This window comes from Carcharodon carcharias, chromosome 11 (genome assembly GCF_017639515.1).
Source record: "Carcharodon carcharias isolate sCarCar2 chromosome 11, sCarCar2.pri, whole genome shotgun sequence".
Taxonomy (NCBI): Eukaryota; Metazoa; Chordata; class Chondrichthyes; order Lamniformes; family Lamnidae; genus Carcharodon; species Carcharodon carcharias.
This window is the reverse complement of record NC_054477.1, coordinates 146,949,780-146,971,823: the sequence shown is the minus strand read 5'-3', so window position 1 is coordinate 146,971,823 and position 22,044 is coordinate 146,949,780. Positions and strand designations below refer to the sequence as shown.

The window sequence follows — 22,044 nt, the reverse complement described above, 5'->3', positions numbered from 1 at the left end:
GCTAAGATAGGAGGCTAACTAGGAATAAGTTAGAGCAATTAATGTCTTGTGGTGACAAAAACAGATTATGAGTTTTGGCAGCACCGGATGAAAGCAGGCAAACAGGCAGGGTCAAAGGAAGTAAGCAATCTTTGAAAGGCAGGACGACAGGAAGGGGATTGAGCAAACGAAGTGAGTCACATGATGAAAAAGATTAGCTTGAAACTAACGGGGTGGGGGGGACAGAGTGACGGGTGTTCTCAACGTTAGAGAGAGTAATTTTCATCAACAAAGGAGGAGCGAAGCGTCACAGGTGGGACAGGTTTTACACAATGTGATGTGTGACAGTGCATCAAAATTGCATCAGGCTGATGTGAGAATTCAACAAATGCTCAGCAAACAGACTAATGAGAGGGAAAGGAGACTGAGCAGGAGGGGGTAGGGGAAGGGAGAAAAGAAATGGAGATGAAGAGAATATATATAAAAAAAGACCGGCAACAACGTTATGACAACGAAGATTTGTGTGTGTGAACTGAAGAGAGCTATGATCTACTACTAAAACAGTTTGTCTGTTTAAGTTGCTACTATTATAAGTAAAACTGACTACTTTTAAAGTCTATCAATCTGAGGTACTGTTTCAGAATGTTCTCACCCTCTCTATACACTTACTACATGCACTTTACTGGCAGTATTTCACAGGCAATAATAGTAACTGACTGACATGAGCTTTCTTTTGTACTATTATAGTCTGAAGTAATTCACCCAAAATTGCTGCTTGCTGAAAAAGCTGGCAGGCAATAATGGAAAGTGCTTTGCCAAAAACAGCATTTTATCTAGTCATGTTCAGGAATCAAGCCCCAAAGCATTTTACAGATATGAAAAATCATCTTAACTTTCTCTGATAGCTTTCGTTGAACATTGTTAATGTGGAAAAAAGGGTATTTTGCACCACAGGAAATGGCAACACGAAAGATATGCTTTCACATGCATGCCATCTATTTGTATTCACTCCACCTAATAACAGTTTAACAGGACCTGTTCATATATACCTTTCTTCATCATTCAAGAGTAAGGAAATTAATTTGTCAAAGAAAAAAGAAATTCACAAAATTCAGAGTGATGCCAGAAAGAACAGAGGCACAGGCAAGATAAGCATAAATCTCTGGTTTCTGATGTCTATTGCTAAGTAGATACATAAAGATAAAGACAAAGGTACTGAACCAACAGAAGACACAGGAACCTGATTTTGAAAACCATACTGCCCAGATAAACACAGAAAATCAAGGGATCTGACTATTTTAAGGCACAGAATTGAGAGTGTAAATACAACATTGGACTTAGCTGCCCTAAACTGCATATATTACATTTGTACTGCATTAGACTATGTAGTTCACCAGGAGAAAAACCAGCAGAGACTTGATGGAAAAGACAGTCTGTTTTTTCAGTTACTTTTGTATAACTCATAATAGTGCACTGGAATGTCAGTTATTAATAATATTGCAAGAGCTCAAATAAAGAGGTCCTTCTTTATAGCAGCAGGGGCTTGGCAACAGGTTAGCTCTGACTGGTGCAAAGAACAGCTTCTTGACTTTCCTGTGCCGTATCAGTGGAGTGTCATGCATACAGAAGAGGGCTGATAAGGAATTTTTGATGTAAATCTCCAAAGTGGTTCAGGATATTGCCCTGAACATAGCAGGATTCAGAGGATTGAAACCAAGGAACAGCAGCTGCTGTTATGTTGGTTCACTGACTGAACCCAGAGTTCTGATTACTGCATTAACAGGGCATAATCCCCTATTAAAACCTAAAGAAGGATTACAAGTGGTGACATCTAGTGACAAACTTTGGCCAAGGAGAATCAGGACATGTACAGGTAGTATTGCATCCAACAAATAGAGATAAACTTGTAAAAACCTCAACTGGGGTACTGTGTCCAGTTCTGGGCGCCACATTTTAGGAAGGATGAAGCGATTAGAGAAGTGCAGAAAAGGTTCATGAGAATAGTTCCAGCGGGTGAGGAACTTCAGTTACTTGGACAGATTGGAGATCCCTCCTCGGAGTAGAGAGGATTAAGAGGGGATTTGTCAGGGCCTTCAAAATCATGAAGAATCTGGGCACAGTCGATAGAAGAAACCATTCCTGTTTGCAGAAGATTTTAGAGCCACACCTCACCTATTTCAGACTATTGGCAAAAGAAGCAATAAGGGCATGAGGAAATATTTTCTAGCATAGCAAGTGGTTAGGATCTGGAATGCACTGCCTGAGGGTGTGGAGGATGCAGATTCAATTGAAGGTTTCAAGAAAGAATCAGATAAATATCTAAAGAGAAAAATTTGCAGGGCTAAAGGAAAAAGGTGGGGGAGTGAAGTTGAGAGTTGTTCTTGCAGAGAGCTGACATGGGCACAATGGGCTAAATGTTACAGCACAGAAGAGGGCCAACTACATGTTTCTATTATTCTGTGATTCTATGTTCCTAAAACATATCAGAGTCAGGCCATAGCAATAACGGATGACATCGGTTATTAGAAATCAGAGTTGTAGCCAAAATTGCATCAACTACCAATTAATCCTCAATCCCAGGAGTTGATGCATAACATGATTCCAACTCTAACAGACAGAGTGTAATGCCTTGCACAATTAGGAAATGAATGCCTGTTACTTGTGTGCTGAACACAAAAACTGGACTTGAGACCTCACAATTAATGTAGACAGAATCACTTTCCAGCTTTTCAAATGTGCATGACAAATTCTATTCAAGAATCCTTTCAATGTAAGAAGTTGTGCAACATGGGTAAACAATGCATGCACCAGTAAAAGGCAATTATTGGAAAAGTATAGCAGCAAGAACTTACGAATCCAGTTTCTAACCTGCACGAGTGCTGTAGGGCAATTGATGAGAGATTTTGTTCAAAGCAACAATGACAAACTGTTGCACAAGTTTAACTGAAGCTCATAATGAAGAAGTGCACCAATGGGATAAATGGATAAGAAACTTAAGAATATTTATTTTATGCTTAAAAATGTCTATTCAAGAACAAACTAGCTGCTAAAGTAAACCGAATTCTTGGATTGCAGCAAAAAGAAAAGCCAAAATCAGAATGTGAGTTGGCTAAATACATGCATTATGAAACAACTCAGCACACCGTTGTCATGTAGCAGTGTTCTGAATTTTACTTGCAGCTCAACCTAAGTATGGAATTTTCAGAAAACAGCAAATTCACAACATTGTCCCCAAAACTGGAAGTAGAATTATTTCAATAGAACACGTACCTCCTCTTCATCTGCCTCCACATCCTCAGGTTCAGCAGCTGTGGTGGTAGCTCCAGGCTTGAACCATGCAAGTTGAAGGTCTTGCCCTTTGAAACGAATCCCATGTAAAGCAGCCTAAAATCCATATTTAACAGAGAAAAATCATATCCTGAACAAAAACTACTTCAAGAGCCTAGGTCAATAATTTCAATGGTACAGTTTATATAACATGATCTTCAAACAAACATTCCAAATTAACTTGGGTCTTCAAAATATCAAGAATGAGGACAGCCTAACTAAACGGCATACTGATTAAACATGCAAAGCATATTGCACAATACACATCTATAGTAAACTGTTCAACTCTCTAACCATCTAGAGTATTACAAGCCAAGTTTCACTAGATTACTACAAAAATTCAATGCCAATAAAAGTTGTTGCGAGGGAGCAGTTGATACAAGAAGAGGAAAACTTAGGGAAAGCAAGCAAAGGCATTCTTTTATTTTTAAATCACTGCAGCATTCAGGAAGTACATAACCCGAGGCTTTTAAACTAAATTGTACCAGAATGTGAAAAATTTCTATCTACAGACAAAAAAAACCGACTTCCTCAATCCAATGTCTTATTCAGTTCCAGACAGCGACCCACTGAAGAAAACAACTGCATTCAGCTGTTCATTTTGGAAGCAGCATGAGAGCAGAAAGATTATTCAAAAATTGGGAACTTCCTAAAATTATCTTTGTGGTAATAAATGTTACCTTTATATCTGAAAAAAATGTTTTATTGTTCTGGGCATCTAAATACAAACAAAACTTGCAAAGCATGGGGCGGGGTGGGGTGGGGGAGAAACAAAAACACTGCAAATATGGCATCATCTGTGGAGACAAGAAGGTAGTGTTAACTTTTCAGGTCAACAATCTTTCTTTAGATCTGCAAGATGTTACAGATGAACAACTTGTAATAAAGAACAGAGCCAGGGAAAGGGAGCAAGAGAAAGTCTGTGATTAAGTGCAGGACAGGAGATGATTAATGACAGAACTGATAATGGTCTGATAGGAGAGAACTTAGAGAAATAAATTATTTTTCAAGACCCAGAGGATCTGCGAATAGTTACAGCAAAACAGCCAGGGGTGGCAAGGCTGGGAATGGAAGAACTATCTCAGTTGGAGGGGGTGAAGGGGAGGGGGTGGAAAAGGGAGGTTGAAGCATGTAAAACCTGATAAAGTGGAGAAGGCTACAGTGACCTGAGATTCCATTAGCTTTGGTAGGTGAACCCACACCTCCCCTCTGAAACTCCTAGCTCTTGGTTCGGCCTGAATTGCTTTTAAATGTTGGCTTCTTTTAAGTTGAATGCCTTCTTAGTAAGGACCAGCTACAGTAGGAAAAGGCAAGTGGCATCAGGAGTCCAACCGATTGGCTGGTTGTATACTTCACAGAGGAAAATCAAACCCCAAGCACCGGCCCACAATGTTCCCCCAATGCTGGAAGCACTAATGCACTCAACCTACATTGCCAACACCTGCTATCTGAAAGAAAATGGGAGCTGTGAATAACGTCTGAAGTTGTTACTTCTACTTCAATTATCTGACTGACTCCCACCGCTCAGTCATTGGTTTCTTACAGTGCTGCAGTATAGCTTAGCACAATTCAAGGAAGAATGCCTTGGGGCAGAGTTTCTGCTTTGGGCGCAGTCAGACATTCAGGTGCAAATTGCAGCAGTTTTCAGAATTGAATGTTTTTGTGCACATATCTACTCAAACTCATTTGCAAATCACCAAAAGTAAAATCTTCCATGGGCCAATCAGGCAGTATTTCAGAACGTAATTATTTTTCATTCCAACATATATTCCTTGATATATTTGAGTGGTAAACTGGTTCAGCTTTAACGCAGCTGAACACGGGTAACCAACAAAAAAAGGCATTTTAATCTAGTCTTCCACTAACAAATAATCCAAAATTAAATAACTTAAAAATGACTTATAAGCCATTTACTAGTTTCAGTGGCGTAGTCAGTTTCTTCATAAATTAAAATGTGTGATATTGAAAAGCTCCTGCACCTAACAAAAAGCTTAATTCTAGAAGGCCCCTCGAAAACCCACAAACGAATGCAGTTAGGGGAAACTTGACAAGACTAATTGGAGGAAGGTGGGGCGGGGCGGGGCAGGGCAGGGGGCATGGCCTGATACAGGGATGGGGCCAAATTCCTCTTTTTTTTAAGCCAGTACATAAGATTACAGAAACTCAATTTGAACTGGACATAATTTCTGCCTGAAATTCCTTGATATTTCTGCATTAGTTGGGCAGTTTTTGGGCCACACTACTCAAGTACCCTAGTGAAAACTCTATCTCCTTTTTCTTTCCACTAAGTATTTCACAGCATTCTAGCCTTAACATTTACTTGATCAACTTTAGTCATTGACCACTTTCTCTCCAACAACAGATGCTGGCAATATGGTCGTGGCTGCGTTACCAGTCTGGTTGTAGGTTGATGCTTAGGATGAGGATCCTCTTACTCATGCATGGCTGGCTAGAGGGCTCGTCTCTCATCACACTCCCATGTCAATGAAGCCTTCTCTGCCAGCCAGATTATTCATGCTTTCCACACCCCACTATTTAGTTCTACCTGTACATTCGTCCTCTGGGTCCTGATGCATCTTTTATTTCTCTGTCAAAACTTTGAACAGTAACACTCACATGTGTCAAAGTTACACATAGTGTCAGTTTAAAAAAGATTTTCCTTCAACAGATACAAATCCTGAAGCTATTATTAGGTATTATAACATAACAGAAACTACAAATCGGAATTGAAACTTGAGCCCGAAAGACAATAAAGTAAGTAACACCACTTTACAACAGATGACTTAAAGAGACCAAAAGCTACATTTTGAGAAGGCATTTTTTAAAAAAAGGCAAGACAGCAGAGCTTACATGTAGCTCCAGATTAATGCCAAGATGGCTGAAAACTCTTTCACCAACAGAGGTCAAAGACCTAGAAAGCCAGAGTTGGAAACCGAGTGCAGGAAGAGTTGCAAGAGTAAAATGTGTAGAGGTATAATAGGATGAGGTTGTGGAGTGATTTGAAGGAAAGATTTTTTAACTAACATGGGAGAAGAAACATGGGGATGACAGACAAGAATTATGGAAAAACTGAGTTAATATTGAGAGTAGAAGTTGGGAAAAGAGCAAAAAAATGCATTCAAAAAATGATTTTATAGATAAAAAAAGCAAGGAGTCAGTTTTAAGCAGTGAATGGAGGCGGATATAAGTGGTCTTTTTGTTGAGTATGATGTACGATTTGAGACTCTGCTCTGGGCAAACAGGATGCCAAGGCTTTGTGCAATCTGATTCAATCTGAATGAGTAACCAGATAGAGCGATGTATTCAGTCATAAGAGTGCTTTATAGCAGAGGCTGAAACCAATGCCTTCAGTTTTCCCAGTGTCCAACTGGAGAAAATTGAGTCATCCACAATGGTACCGGAGATGCAGTTTAATTCACTGAAGTATTATGCTATTTTTTTTTTTTAAATGCAGGTGATCATATGTGAGGAACACTGTTTTCTGAATAAGTAACACTACTATGGAGAACTGAATTAAGTAAACAGGAATTTTTAAAAAGCTAGTGCTCAACTACCCTCCCAGAACGATACATCAGAATAAACTAAACCAATTTGCAAAGGGCAGCATATCAAATTAAGCTAATGCACAATATTTAGTGGATACATGTATATGAACTGAGGTTATTTTAGGAGTGAGAGAGAAAAATGAAAAAAAAAAATACACTGTGCCCCTTTCTGCCCAATGAGGGAGCTGAACACTGATAGCATATTTATAAAACGAGTCCGTGTAACCCTGAAATCATATTTTGAGGTCTTTTGCTGCAACTAGGAAATATACAGCAGTAAATGAACATTAAAAATCTGCATGAAGAATAATCATTGAACCAACCAGTGAAAATCAAATTCTTAAATTAAAACATAAATGAAAACAAATCAGCGTTAACACATTAGCGGCATACCAGAATAACTAGCACAGTCATAAGATTTATTGTGCAATTTGAAACTACAGCATGTGAAATGTAGAAACAATTACACCTTCAATGACATTTTAACATAAATTGTACAATATTATAGTCCCCAGGTATAAATTTTGAATTTTCACATTTAAATTTGTAATAAATTTCATGGGTTCCAGCTGCATTTAAACACAGCTGTGTTTTTCTCAGGCTGCACTTTTAACAGACTACAACTGAACTCGACTTTGCAAAGAATTGGTACTTTTGTATTACAAAGCAGCTCCTTACACACTAGCTGCACTACAATACAACCAAATAGAAACGTAAAAAATAAACAATAATAAATGATTGACGTCCATGACTCAAGAAACCATCCATATACGACTTTAATCTCTCCTAAAAATTAAAAAGTCACCCTCCTCTTCTCCAAAGCAACACTCTTAACTTGCTGATAAAAATGTTTACACACAAACAACATACTGGCCCATCAACGGATTCTAAAGGATCTTAATAAACACACACTATTATGATATCTAACCAAGAAAATGTCAAGTTTATGATTTCCACCATCTTTTCCAAACTGAAATGATGCTGTGGCTGTAAAAGTTCAGCAGATTTAATGGCTATAAACCACAAAACACTTCACTTCAAATGATGAACTACGCAATGGAAAGGAGGTTAAGCATTATTGAAATTGGATTAGTTCCCTAAATTGCCATGCAAATGCTTTCACTATCTAGGATCCCATTCATAAAAGAAGTGATCTGCTTAAAGATGTTGGAGCTCATTTTAATACTTGAAGTAATCTTGTATTTACATTATAAAAAACCATTTACTCACAGCCTCTGCTTCTGCTCTTGTCTTGTAAGTAATGACTGCATGGCGAGAGCAATCATCAATCTGACAATCCTCAATTTCACCAAATTGCTTAAAAGAGAAATACAACAAAATATTTTAACCATTAAATTTTCAAATATTGTTTTTATGGTCACATTTTCAGCCTTCTGTTTATTGAAGGTAATTAAATGAGGAAATGTATTCAATAGAAATTAAAATGCTGTTGGACATAACTTGAAATGAACCTTATGCACCGTAAAATATTGCACCTGAACGATAGAATTTAAAAATAACAGAATTGAACAACATTGGGGAAATGCATAATCCTAATTATCCCAGACTTGGCAATATTGACATGTTCCAGCACAGACACATCTGTGGCATGTGCGCACACATATCATGGACCGCAATGGATTTTGTGACATGTCCTGCGTGGCTCCTGATCTACTGGTAAAGAAAATGCCTGCCAGAAAGGTTGGCCTGCAGTGCATTTGACTGGGGAATGCAAAATTGAACAGAGAAGTAACTCTTAAAAGGACTGCAGCTTGTCATAAGATGTTTAGAATGTAGAGGTGACACAGAAGGTTTCTACGACAACAGTTTGTATTTAAATAGCAGTTTAAAGTAGTAAGAAGCTCCAAGGTGCTTCACAGGAGTGTTACCCAAACAAAATTTGACAATGAATCGCATAAGAAGATGTTAGGGCAGATGAAAAATAAAACTTAGTCAAAGAATGAGATTTTAAGGAGCGTTTTAAAGGACAGAAAAAAAGGTAGAGAGATTTCGGGAGGGGATTCGAGAGCTTGGGTCCAGGCAACTGAGGGCAGTGACAGAGTGAAGGCTATCAAGTGTTCCAGTTGTTCGCTTTCTACAGAACCATACAAGTTTAATGCGTGGGAGCCATTCGCCTATCATGGGCTGCCTCCATTATACTGAAACTAAAATTAATTTCATTATGTTCCGTCTTCATAGCTATGCATGTTATTCTGCTTTAAACGTTTAACAGAAGTTATTAAGTGACATGTGTGGCAGCACTAAGAGATCCACTGAGTACACTACAAAAATTTCATTTGTAAAATAAGGTTGACTATCATGTATTATTGGCACAGCAACGTTAAAATTTAATTGTATTGACTCACTTGCCACAACCAAATATAGTGAAGGTGACAGTGCAGTAAATCTGCCAAAATGGGTGCCCCTATTTGAGACAGACACCCACCTTTGAGCAAAAAAAATGTCAGCTACATGGAGGGAGGCTGATCAAGCTTATGCCATCACCTATTTCCCTTCTCTTGGCACTAATGTTTTAAACCAGTCTCCTTTCACAAATTTTGCGCACAAGATAAAAGGGAACCTCCTAGTATGAGGGCATGTTCTTTCTGGATGAAGGTGAGGGACAGAGTGGTGTGGAGGATTAAACATTGCCATAGTACCATAGAAAAGTTATAGCGCAGAAAGAGGCCATTCGGCTCATCGTGTCTGTGCCAGCTGAGAAAGAATTAAAAAACCAGCTGCCCATTTTAATCCCACCTTCCAGCACCTGGCCTGTAGCCCTGCAAGTTACAGCACTTTAGGCGCAGATCCAGGTGCCTTTTAAATGAGTTGAGGGTTTCTGCCTCCAACACCAAACCAGGCAGCAAATTCCAAACACCCACCACCCTCTGGGTGAAGAAGTTTTTCCTCATGCTCCCTCCAATCCTTTTACCAATCACTTTAAATCTGTGCCCCCTGGTAACTGACCTCTCTGCGAGGGGAAACAAGGCAACTCTGTCTACTCTATCCAGACCCCTCATCATCCTGTACACCTCAATCAGGTCACCTCTCAGCCTCCTCTGTTCTAAGGAAGACAACCCCAACCTTTCCTCATAGCTGCAATTTTCAAGCCTTGGTAACGTTCTTGTAAATCTCCTCTGTACTCTCCCCAGAGCAATTATGTCCTTGCTGTAACGTGGTGACCAGAACTGTACACAAAATTCCAGCTGTGGCCTAACCAGTGTTTTATACAGTTCCATCATTACATCACTGCTTTCATATTCTATATCTCATCCAATAAAGGAAAGCATTCCATATGCTTTTGTTACCACCTTACCCACCTGTCCTGCCACCTTCATGGACCTGTGGACATGCAAACCAAAGTCTCTCACTTCCTCTGCCTCTCCCAATATCCTCCCCTTTACTGTGCATTCCCTAGCTTTGCTTGCCCTCCCCAAATGCATTACCTCACACTTCACTGGACTGAATTCCATCTGCCACTACTCCATCCACTCAACCAAACCATCGATATCATTCTTGAGACAACAACTATACTTTTCACCATCAGTCATCTGCAAATTTCCCCATCACGCCATCCACATTTAAGTCCAACTCATTAATATATACAACAAACAGCAAGGGACCCAACATTCAGCCCTGTGGAATGCCACTGGAAACAGTTTTCCATTCAGAAAAACATCCATCAACCATTACCCTTTGTTTCTCATTGCTGAGCCAATTTTGAATCCAACTCACTAAATTCCCCTGTACCCCTTGGCCTCCAGCCAGTTCTGACCAGTTTGCCATGTAGGACATCATCAAATGCCTTACTAAAATCCACAAGACATCATCCATTGCAGGACCCTCATTAATCCTCCTTGTTAGTTGCTCAAAAAATTTAATTCAATTATTAAGGCATGACCTTCCCCTAACAAAACCATGCTGACTATCCCCGATTAATCCATTCCTTTGTAAATGACAGTTTATTCTGTCTCAGGATTGATTCTAATAATTTGTCACCACAGAAGTTAGACTGACCGGCCTATAACTATTTGGTCTTCCCCTTGCATCCTTTATAATTGTGGTACAACGTTCACAGACGTCCAAACCTCTGGCACCTCGCCTGTGTCTAGTGAGGATTGGAAAATGATCCTCAGAGCATCCGCTATTTCCTCCCTGACTTCCTTTAACAGCCTGGAATACAATCCATCTGGCCTTGGTGACTTATCCACCTTCAAGGTGGTCAGTCCCTCCAGTACATACTCTCTCACTATGCTTATTATCCTATCTCCTTGGAGACATGGTTTCAAATCCAGGCTAGAATACCATGATAAGTCTCCACTACCTGCAGGCTATGTGAAATCAGTTTTGGCAGCCCCTATTTCATTCCAAACAAGTTTTCTCAAATCCAGTTGTCATTTTGCCTACTTTAGTAAAATATGGCTGGAAGAGGAAAATTGTCTGACTGGTGCAGTAAGGGGTGCGCAGTGCATTAATGTGATATCAAGGCATGTTCAATGCCCTATTGGGTACTCCTAATCGCTCTTGGTTATGATCAAACAACGTGGCTCAGTACGGTATCTATCATGCTGACTGAAGTTGAAGATATCAAAAATACTTACTGCAAAATGTGGCAGGACTTCATCTTGGTCACTTTCAGAAAAGCCAGATATATTCAATGATTTTGGGCGATGGTCTACGACAGAATGAAAAGGTACACCTCGGCCTCGTCCTCGATGTCCTCTGCCCCGGCCTCTGTGTCCACCTCGCCCCCTGGAGTGGTGCCCTCTTCCACGAACGGAGGAAAGGATCCCGCGTTTAGCAGCCTGTAACATGATTGTGACACACATAACATGATCAGACATATTTAGCAGGTTAATTTGGTTATGAAAACTATGTTACATTGGAAAAACTTAATCCTGTTAAGTAAACAAGCAAACTCTCCAAAGCTGGTGGGAGCTCAAGATCTCCTCAGAAAGTAACAGGAGCAGCAAACAAAAGCTTAAGCTAGCTGAAAATGGGAAGTATCACAAAAAACCATTTATCTTCCATATTGACACAAGTGGAATGTTGGACTTGCATCAATTACCCTAACTTGCTTGCGCACACACAAATTTATTGACATTTTTTTCAACTTAATTTAATTTCCATTTTTGCCTCAAATTATGCATTAAGTAGATAATTAAGGAACAACACATGCTAGCCATTTTGTGGGAGGTAAATACTTTCATGACACTTCAATGAAGTTTATCAATAGTTATTCACAAATAGGGAAATCAGCAGAACACAATTTGCTCGCATTACTTGTGTCACAAAACTAAAAGCTAAATTGTCCAATCCATGTCAAAGGCAAATGGTAGAGGTTTAAAAATCTACAAGAATGTTCTCCAGTTGCGCCTATGCATCATCAATGAGGCATTTCAAAACTGGGCTCTGATCTCAAATGTCAATTTGGCAGATTTACAGTGCATATCTTTAAGCAATGTAGCAAAACCATCAAAAAATATGCAATACAAATGAAGCATTACATGGTTTTCTGATGATTATATTAAACTGGCGGACAATGCTGCCATCTCCTGCAAGCCCCCATTATTGCAGCAAGGTCCCTGGTTTTTATTGTTTCACCAAGTTATGATTTGAGACCGCCTATAAGCTGATAATTGAGATCAACAGAAATATAATGACAGCTTTGTATCCAGCAAAGCAAGCAGAGGTTGTGGTTAAAACGTTAAGGGAAACGTGAGGTCTCACCTCAGCTTAGCTTCAATTCAGAGGGCTGTAACATTATTACATATAGAAACACACACACACACAATTGTTACATTTAAAAAATACTTGATGAAAAATACTGGGCATGCACTTAGCTATATAAATTTGCACAGTATTCCTTTGACTAGAAATTCTGCCAGATACACAAGAAATTTGGACGAAACGATTTCCAAAATAATTAGTATAATGGTCAGCAAATTAGCTGGATCTGGAAGTATGTTTTTCAAGTAAAACATCAAATTTATTTTTGGAAGGGCCTCAAAAATATTGAGAAATGCAATCTACAATCTAAAAGAATGAAGAATGGAAAACTTTGTGACCAGTTAATACAGCAGGCACAGGATATACTTGTACACAAGTATGAAAATGAATATATGCATTTTCTTAATACTTTTCAATTACTGCAGTCATTATTCCTACCTCTAGCTGAAGCTCATTGTACTTTTTTCGAAGTCCAGTGATATCTTCTCCAGCCTGTACTTTCTTATACAAGTCCAACTCTGTGTCTAGTAGTTCTCTTTGCATCTATAAAAAGGAAAAAACAAAAATCAGTAATGGCTTAAATCTGAATAACTATCAAACTGTGCATAGATGCAACTGAAAATGAAGAAACAAGGGACCCAAAACTAAGATGACACATGGATGACTGGCTCCCTCTGAATATGTGGACATTTTGGTTAGTGCACGATGTTTGCAAGTCTCAAAACAAAGAGAAAGAAGAGGGGTATTTCAATTTTCATGGTTTGTAGTCTATTTAACAAAAAAAAGCGATCGACCTTTTGGACCGGGATGGATAACATCATGAGTTTCACTAAAGGCACATTAGGTAAAAGCAGCACCAAGTTAGCACAGATCAGAAAATACTTGATTTGAAGCAGAGTTGACTGATGTGAACTAGGACAGCAATTGGAGCAAAAAAAACCATCAAGGATTTGGGAAGCTCCGACAGAATACCAGGCAAACTGTGGCACCATGAGAAAAGAAAAGCTTGCAAATAAAAGCTATGAAAAGCGGTAATAACTTGAGACAGGGGCAAAGTCTGAATGCTTTCTTTTGCTATATTTTGGTTACTTATTGGCCCAAATTTTCCAATATGAGGAAAGACCTCTGACTCAAGTTGAGTTGCTGATGTGTCTTGGGGCCCTGAGGAAGTTACAACATACGCACATCCGCAGTACTTAGTCTTACTGGAAGTCTAAAGTTGCAACTGCTGGTCTTACCCTACCGGACTGATCCATGGTTTCAACGACAGTGGTGTCAGATGGCCAGAACCAGACAGACTCGGGTTGTTTGCTCTATACTTATGCTACTTTTTACACATATTTACGGAGCTTTTAATATCAGGTATAAAATCAATGTAACCCATAAATCAGCAGAGCGTCAAAGCATTCCAGCACCAACAGCAAGGTTCACCCCCACACCCCCTCCTTCTCAACAATGTTCACCACCACACCCCCCCCCCTCCCCTCACCTTGGACAATGTCCAACCCCCTCCCACACCCCACAGTATGTTCACCCCCTGCCACATCCCCTCTCCCAACTCACCTTCCAGGATCCCTGTCCAGCCAACGTTAGAAGAGTTGGTATAGTTGGGGAGTGCAGGGGCTGAACACTGATAGAGTGACAGAGGGAGGGTTGAACACTGTCTATGGTTGAGGGAGCAGGTGAACACTGTTGGGAGGATGGCAGGGAAATGAACATTGTTGAGGAGGTGGATGGGGTATTAGCACTGTCAGAGGTTTTGCAGTTTTGGAGGCTGACAAACATAAATCAATAAACCTAAGGGTGTGTCTTCAGTTCACAACGCGAAAAGCTGAGCTGGCATTACTTACAACAATTTGCTTCCCACTGTGGGTTTGCCCATGCATTGGAAGATGCAAAGACTCCAATGCAAAATGGTAACTGGGCAGTTTAAATAGGAGTCAGTCTCAGATGCACCATCTCTGACACTATTGGATGATCTGGGCCAATGGTTGTAGACTTACTAGTTAAAAACACAGCTGAGTGTTGTAGAGAAACTGTCATTATTTGAATGGTTTCTGGTGGGTTTACTACAGATTTCCATGGAAATGTTCAAGGAGCACATATACTTTAATCAAAATTTTGAACTTCATTTTATACATATAAAATGTTCAGGGGAAAAAACACAAGATTAAACTTTTTTTCTCACATCATTCAATTTTCGAAAATGGAAACTTATTCTCTGAAAACAGAACACCCAGAAAGCCATCAATTGAATACAATACCTGAGCTTTGGTTTTCACTGTTTTGGGAGCAGTAGAGCCTGTTCCACTTGCTTTCAATTCATCTTGTAGTTTGGTTATACTCTTGGTTAAGGCCTGCAGTGTTTTCATAATTTCTGTCTTATCTTCAGATTTCATTTTTTTGTTTTTCTCCAGCTTTGATATCAAGATCTAAACATTGATTCAAAAAGTATTGATGACAAAGTGCCCTGGATCCAACTTTCTTAGACAAGACTACTTTTCTTCAAAAGCAAAAACATAGCATATTATATTGGAACAATTTTGTTATAGTTCTGTTAGGCCAGAGTTTGGTGAGAGGATGGAGGAAAAAAATCAAGAGTTGGTTCACTATCTTTGAAGAATCTGTTAATTTCATTCTCCAATCTGTGGAATGGCTCAAATTAGGGGGTTTACATCTGAGTCAAAGAAGGGGCCCTGGGACTTTCAGCTCCATAAAAGCAATCAAGTAATTCAAACCATTAATGTTAATTCTGACTTTCCAAGTTTAGGTGATTAAAGCAGTGTTTAGGAGAAAATCAGAACTCAACAGATTTGCATTAGAAGAACAAAGCAGGTGAAGGGGACCGTTGCAATTTCCTACAAAAATAATAGTTTTGCCAAAATTGCACTGAACTGGGTTGAAATGCTAACTTAATTTCACTGCTCTAAACAGGGTGAAGAATGAGACTATGAAATTAAAAAAAAAACACTCCTTCCAATCTGATTCAACCTACTGCATAAGAAGTTGCAGTGACTTAACCAAGGCAAAGTACTTAACAGAATTTCTGTCCATTCCTCTCTTGCTACCTCAAATTTTTGGCAGAAAAGGCACTTACACTCTGCTGGTACAGCTTAGAATTCACTCCAGCTGCTTTCGTAGTACTTTTGATGTGTGGACCTTGTGCGCCAGCAACACCAGCAAGCCAAAATCAAAATTATACTTCAATTTAACACTAGAGGCAAGAAAAAACCTTTTTATACCCCAGTTGGATCTTGCTGACTGATACTAGCTTTCCCAAGATTGGCAAACACAGTATTCCAGCTCACCAGAATCCCCAACAATATAATGATATTGGGAAGTTGCTGCAGTGGATAGAAAAAAGTGACTGTGTGCTCATAGCAGAAAGCTGTTATCAATGACTGTGACGTGTTTAAACACTGGTTACCTGTAGTGTCCCCCACAAATTGTCATGCAGGTTTTTGCCCTCTCTTATCTATATAAATAGCCTGGAAGCAGATTAAGATTATTCAGGCAATGATTTCCAAGTCTCTGGTTGATATGTAGACTTGTGAAACTAAATGATTACATGAAGGCCATGGTGTGCTGGGGAATGCATCCACATTTGACAAAAGGAATTTAAGTTAGAAAAATGCAGTATTATGCTTCTCGGCAGGACCAATGCCAAGCATATTTGCAAATTTAAGGGACTGATGATCAAAAATGTTCGTGGGATTATAAAATGATCCCTGAAGACTTTACAATCAATGCAATGAAGTCATAGCTACAGAAAATATGGTAATGGCTTGCAGTCACAGGAGTCTCCATTATAAAATAAAATGGATCATTTTCAAAAAGACCTTGGTTAAGCATCATTTCTGGCCCCCTCAGATGATGTGCAATATTGAAGCTCGAGAAAAGGCTGAGAAGGAGCATAAGAAATGAACCCCTGTTTAAAAGACCTTTGCTACCCAGATTGGCTTAAAGAGCTCAGTCTAAATATTTCAGACGCACAGACTCGGGCAGTTTGATTGAGTTCCATTAAAAAGTGAAAAGACTTAACTGTGTTTGCGCTGACAAATGACTTCAATCAGATAGTTTGTGGAGAAACTGGGATCTTGCATATACATTCACAAGAAGAAACAGGGCTGATTTCTTGTTCCAGAAATGGTATATATTTGGCTTGCTCAATGGGGCTGATTTACCATGTAATTTCAGTTTGTGGAGGGTTTCCTGACCATGGTAGAGAATATTATTCAAGCGGTAGGAAATAAACATGGTCAAATGTGCTGCACTGGACCAGTTTTGATTGCCTACAGGCAATCACCACCACCAACCCACCTGCAATCAGCTCTGGATTTCCAATCTGCTTTTCTGTCCCTTTCACAAGTATACTTATTACCTCGGGCTGAAAGAATCTCTTGACATAACGCATAAGCAAACATGTATGGGATAGGCTAGATGGACTAACTGGCCTAATCTTAACATTTTTGTACGTTAATCTGACAACTGCAGGGCATCAATATGTATGTGAAGGGCAATTCATATGTACTGAGATTCTATCATTGCTTTGCATTCGCTCACAGCCAACCTGCAGGTACACAATATACCAGGATCCACTTTGCAGCCAGCTCACAGGGAGACTGATTCCACAACATAAACATAAATGGACAGAAAGCACACTGTGCAATTTTATCCATGTATAAATAATTAAAAAGGGACTACCTGCGCATCCATAAATTACACTCCCCTGTGAAAGTGGAAGATTATCCTGTTATATAAATCAATAAAGGAATATCTGCAGTGTTAAGACTATATTAAGCATCTCAATGCTGATCAGTGTGCTTAAAATATGTATTTTTTTATTCATTCACGGGATGTGGGCTTCGCTGGCTGGGCCAGCATTTATTGCCCATCCTTAACTGACCTTCCAAGAAGGCGGTGGTGAGCTGCCTTCTTGAATCTCTCCAGTCCCTGTGATGTAGTCACACCCACAGTACTGTTAGGAAGGGAGTTCCAAGGATTTTGACCTAGTGACAGTGAAGGAATGGCAATATATTTTCAAGTCAGGGTAGTCACTGTCATGGAGTGGAGCTTCCAGGTGGTCGTGTTCCCATCTATCTGCTGCCCTTGTCTTTCCAGATGGTAGTGGTTGTGGGTTTGGAAGGTGCTATCTAAGCAGCCTTGGTGAATTTCTGCAGTGCATCTTGTAGATGGTACACACTGCTGCTACTATGCGTCGGTGAAGAGAGTGAATGTGTGTGGATGTGGTGCCAATCAAGCTGGCTGCTTTGTCCTGGACGCTGTCAAGCTTCTTGAGTGTTGTGGGAGCTACCCTCATTCAGGCAAGCAGGGAGTATTCCAACAGACTCCTGACTTGTGCCTTGTAGATGGTGGACAGGCTTTGGGGAGTCAGGTGGTGAGTTACTCGTCGCAGGATTCTTAGCCTCTGGCCTGCTCTTGTAGCCACAGTGTTTATATGGCTAGTCCAGTTCAGTTTCTGGTCAATGGTAACCCCCAGGATGTTGATAGTGAGGGATTCAGTGATGGTAATGCAACTGAACATCAAGGAGCGATAGTTAGATTCTTTCTTATTGGAGATGGTCATTGTCCGGCACTTGTGTGGCGCGAATGTAACTTTCCACTTGTCAACCCAAGCCTGGGTATTGTCCAGGTCTTGCTGCATTTGGACATGGACTTTTTCAGTATCTGAGTCGTCACGAATGGTGCTGAACATTGTGCAATCAGCTAACAAATCAGAAGGCAGGGATTTCATCAGATTGATTTCAGAAAAATAAATGCTGATTAAATACCTTTTGGGTTTCTATGTGTTTTTCTAAAATCTCTCGTTTCTTTTTCCTCACATCTTGCTGAAGTCGAAGCGTATCCTGTAAAATCATAAAACAGGCTTAAAACTGTGACTGACTGGAACATATAACCAAAGAGGAAAGCAGAAGTCCAAAGTGGAGGAAGAGAAAAACCAGTGTTTATAAGCATTATATCTTAGCTTATCTTCACCTGTTGGTTACTGCTCAAGATATAGGCCCTCAGGTTTTATGTTAGTCTTATAATAATACTCAGCACCAGCCTAAGTCATCTTAAGGAAAAATGCTCAGCTGGTCAAGCTAGTTGTGTGCCTCCAGAATGCAGGTCTACAGTAAAAAGTTTGTTATTTCTCAACTGGTTTCCTATCCAAAGGAAAGTTGTATTTTTTGAACCACTGGAACAGAAATTATATTTGGATAACACCTATTATTCCTCCCAGTCAATCTTTCCACATTTAATTCGAAATCGGTGAATGCCAAAAAAACACAAACCAAATGAAGTGACAATTCTATTTAGAACAACTACATAATCTAGACTACTCAGTGAAGTGAACTTTTAGGGATAGGATATCATAGTTTGTAGCATATAAGTCAACTTGGCGTATAAGATGACCCAATTTTTCCAGTGCCAAATATCATGATTTTTGCAAATACTTGGTGTATAAGTCATATCCTCTTTTCTGTTACAAAAGGCTATACTCAAATTAGTATGCAGCCTTAATTTTTCACCCCAGAAATGTATGTCTTGCTTATATTGTAATTCGGTGCACAGGATCAAGCAAGCAATACGGGCTACGTTGCAAAGGACATGCACAAGAGTTTAAGATACGCCCATACAGACATGCATGGCATGGTGAGTGACAAACAAAAATGGGTCCTCCAGCCAGAAGAATGAAGTACGAAGCTGCTTTCAAGCTAAAAGTCGTAACATTTGCTAACTCATCAAATAACCGTGCTGCAGCAAGGGAATTTGGTGTTACAGAAAAACTGGTATGACAATGGAAGTGGGAGGAATCCTTCCTGAAAATGATGTCCAAGACCAAATGCAACATGAGAACAGGTACCAGTCACTGGTCTAATCTTGAGAAGCATGTATTGGAATGGGTCTTCAAAAATTGTTAAAATGGTTACATCATCACCAGAAATGCAATGTTTTTTTACCCACTTAAGTGAGCTAAATCAAACCAAGTCCAGCAAAGATATCACCAGCTAGTTGGTGTAGCTGCTTTATGGAATGAAATAGTCTAGTGTTGTGGCAGAAGACCAAGGTTGCTCAGACTATCAAAAGACCTTGATGCAAAAATTACTATTTGCTATCATTCATAATCAGACAACAGCAAAAACACGAGTACCCATTAAGTCACATGGCAACATGGATGAAATGCCCGTGAATTTCAATATGCTCAGCAATCAAACTGTGAAATGGAAAGGTTCGGAAACAATTCTAGTGAAAACAACACAACAGGAGAAAACGAGATTCATGGTGGTACTAGCTTGCATGGCTGGCAGAACAAAATTAAAGCCAATAGTAATTTTCAAATGTAAAACCATGCCAAAAATCTCCCTGTAGGAGATTCTGGGCATGTCCATGACAACGGATGGCTGGCTGGATGAGGATGGAGTGAAATTATGCATCAATAACGTGTGGAATAGGCATTCTGGTGGCCTACATAAAGAATGCAGATTATTGAGGGACATGTTCAGATCCCATATAACCGATGAGATCACGCGGCACCTGCTAAGAAATAACACCCACAATGCAGTTATGCCAGGAGGTATAAAGTCCATAGTTCGACCTTTGGATGTGTCCCTCAACAAGCAATTCAAGAATCATGGTCAGGCTGAGTGAAACAGGTGGATTGCTGTTGGAGAAAAAACTTTCAAGTGGACATATGTATGCTGCCCTGCTAACTGTTGTATGTTTTCATTATCAATGCTACATGCTATCAGCACAGTCATCAGATCATTCAAAAAGAAAGCGAAATATCCAATTCAATGGATGGAGAAGATGATGATTTGTTCTGGAGGGACGACTCTGAAACTGAAAGTGCCACATCTGATCCAGGGTGGGATCCTTATGATGATGCCACAGCCAAAGTGACTTGGAATGAATTTGGCATCAGATGCCAAGGACAATGAATTTGATGGTTTTAAAAACTCTTTTGTGTTGGTACATATAATATGGAAGTACCGCTTTTTTCACATTTTAAAATGGCAACCACCCACATCCACACCAGCTGTTCACATTTTAGTTCCAGCATATTAAGTTGACCCCCTGATTTTGGAAGAAATTTGGGACGCTTCAAGAGTTGACTTTTATGCCTTGATTTACTGTACTTAACTTGCTACTATGCAACCAGTTAATCAGGTAAAGAATTGGGCAATGGCATGAAACAGGAACCGGGTTTTAAAATGGAAAAAGTGAATGAATTTTGCATCATATATAATGCATTGTAGCTTTTATAGAAGAATTTAAAACTATGACTTGCTGACAACATAAGTCCAAATTCTTTATTTTTGTGAATAAATATAAATTTCCTATCCTCAAACATTCATCAGTCGTGTTCAAACGAACATGCTCAACAGTATGTACACAAATTACAAAGCATACAACTTTCATAAACCCAACAAACCTGTTTTTTTTTGGGCGTCTCTGTAGAATCTGATGAAATAGTACCTAATGTTTTTTGTGCTGCCTTTAGGGCAGCAGGATTGTAGACGGTTTTTGTAAGGCCTGTTGTAGTTGACAATACCTGCAGCACAAATATAGCTTTATTTTCCACCATAAAAGGAAATAAGGTGAAGATAAAGAAAAACATTTTTACAAGTACAGCAATTTATCATAGCGAAGATCATACAAAATGTCACGCGAAAGACAAATAATTTTGTGTGTGTTAACTATTAAGACAGAATATTTCAAATGATATCTGTAACCATACAGCATTTCCATAAGTAGGTTAAAATTGCCAATGCACATCAAGTTTGTTCTTGCAGACACAAAGAACTAGAATTAACCAACTGTGGGAATTCTGTTAAGAGTATAATGGGACCCAATTATGAAACGCATTTGCCTTTAAACACAATGTTCAAAAGAGTGAAAAGAGTATGTTTTGCAGATGCTAATGTTTCTGCTATTACTATCAACTGAACTCTACCTTTTCAGTAGGAGCAGGCTCTATGCGTTTAGTCACAAAACCAAGTCGATCTCTAACTGACAGCTTAGTTGCATTCTGAAGGGTAAAGGAAATGATACATTACATACAATACCACTCTCTCTCTCATTTTTCAATAGATGTATAACCTACTTTTACAGTCCAATTTCCTCATGCAGAGCAATCATCTAGGGACACTTACCTTTCAGAAAATCTATTACCTTTTGGGTTCTCACAATGGCTCGTCAAATTGGCTCAGTAAATTATGTCTGGACAGCTATGATTTTCCCCCTTCTTTCTTCCCCAAAAATGAATTACAGATGTTTGGATAAGGTATTGGACGCTGCTCAGCATCTTATTCTTTTAGGGGATATGGGTATCTCTGGCTAAGCCAGATGTGTTGTCAACATGAACTGCCCTTCAGGTGGCAGTGAGCAGTGTTCTTGAACTGTTACACTCCATGTAGTGTAGGTACTCCCAGATTGCTGTTTTGAAGGGAGTTTCAGG

General features: G+C 39.4%; 1 protein-coding gene across 4 annotated transcripts in view; it reads right to left on the bottom strand.

The window, feature by feature from the left end:
• rbm26 (RNA binding motif protein 26) overlaps window positions 1-22,044 on the bottom strand; it is an 89,951-nt gene that overhangs the window by 5,615 nt on the left and 62,292 nt on the right. For all 4 annotated transcript variants that reach the window (XM_041199563.1, XM_041199565.1, XM_041199564.1 and 1 more), the window contains exons 14-21: window positions 21,541-21,615; window positions 21,019-21,138; window positions 18,374-18,448; window positions 14,846-15,013; window positions 13,020-13,124; window positions 11,453-11,656; window positions 8,082-8,168; window positions 3,250-3,363 (exon numbers count right to left, since the gene is read on the bottom strand). In XM_041199563.1, coding sequence (XP_041055497.1) covers window positions 3,250-3,363; window positions 8,082-8,168; window positions 11,453-11,656; window positions 13,020-13,124; window positions 14,846-15,013; window positions 18,374-18,448; window positions 21,019-21,138; window positions 21,541-21,615 — 948 coding nt within the window. The remainder of the gene's footprint in view (window positions 1-3,249; window positions 3,364-8,081; window positions 8,169-11,452; window positions 11,657-13,019; window positions 13,125-14,845; window positions 15,014-18,373; window positions 18,449-21,018; window positions 21,139-21,540; window positions 21,616-22,044) is intronic.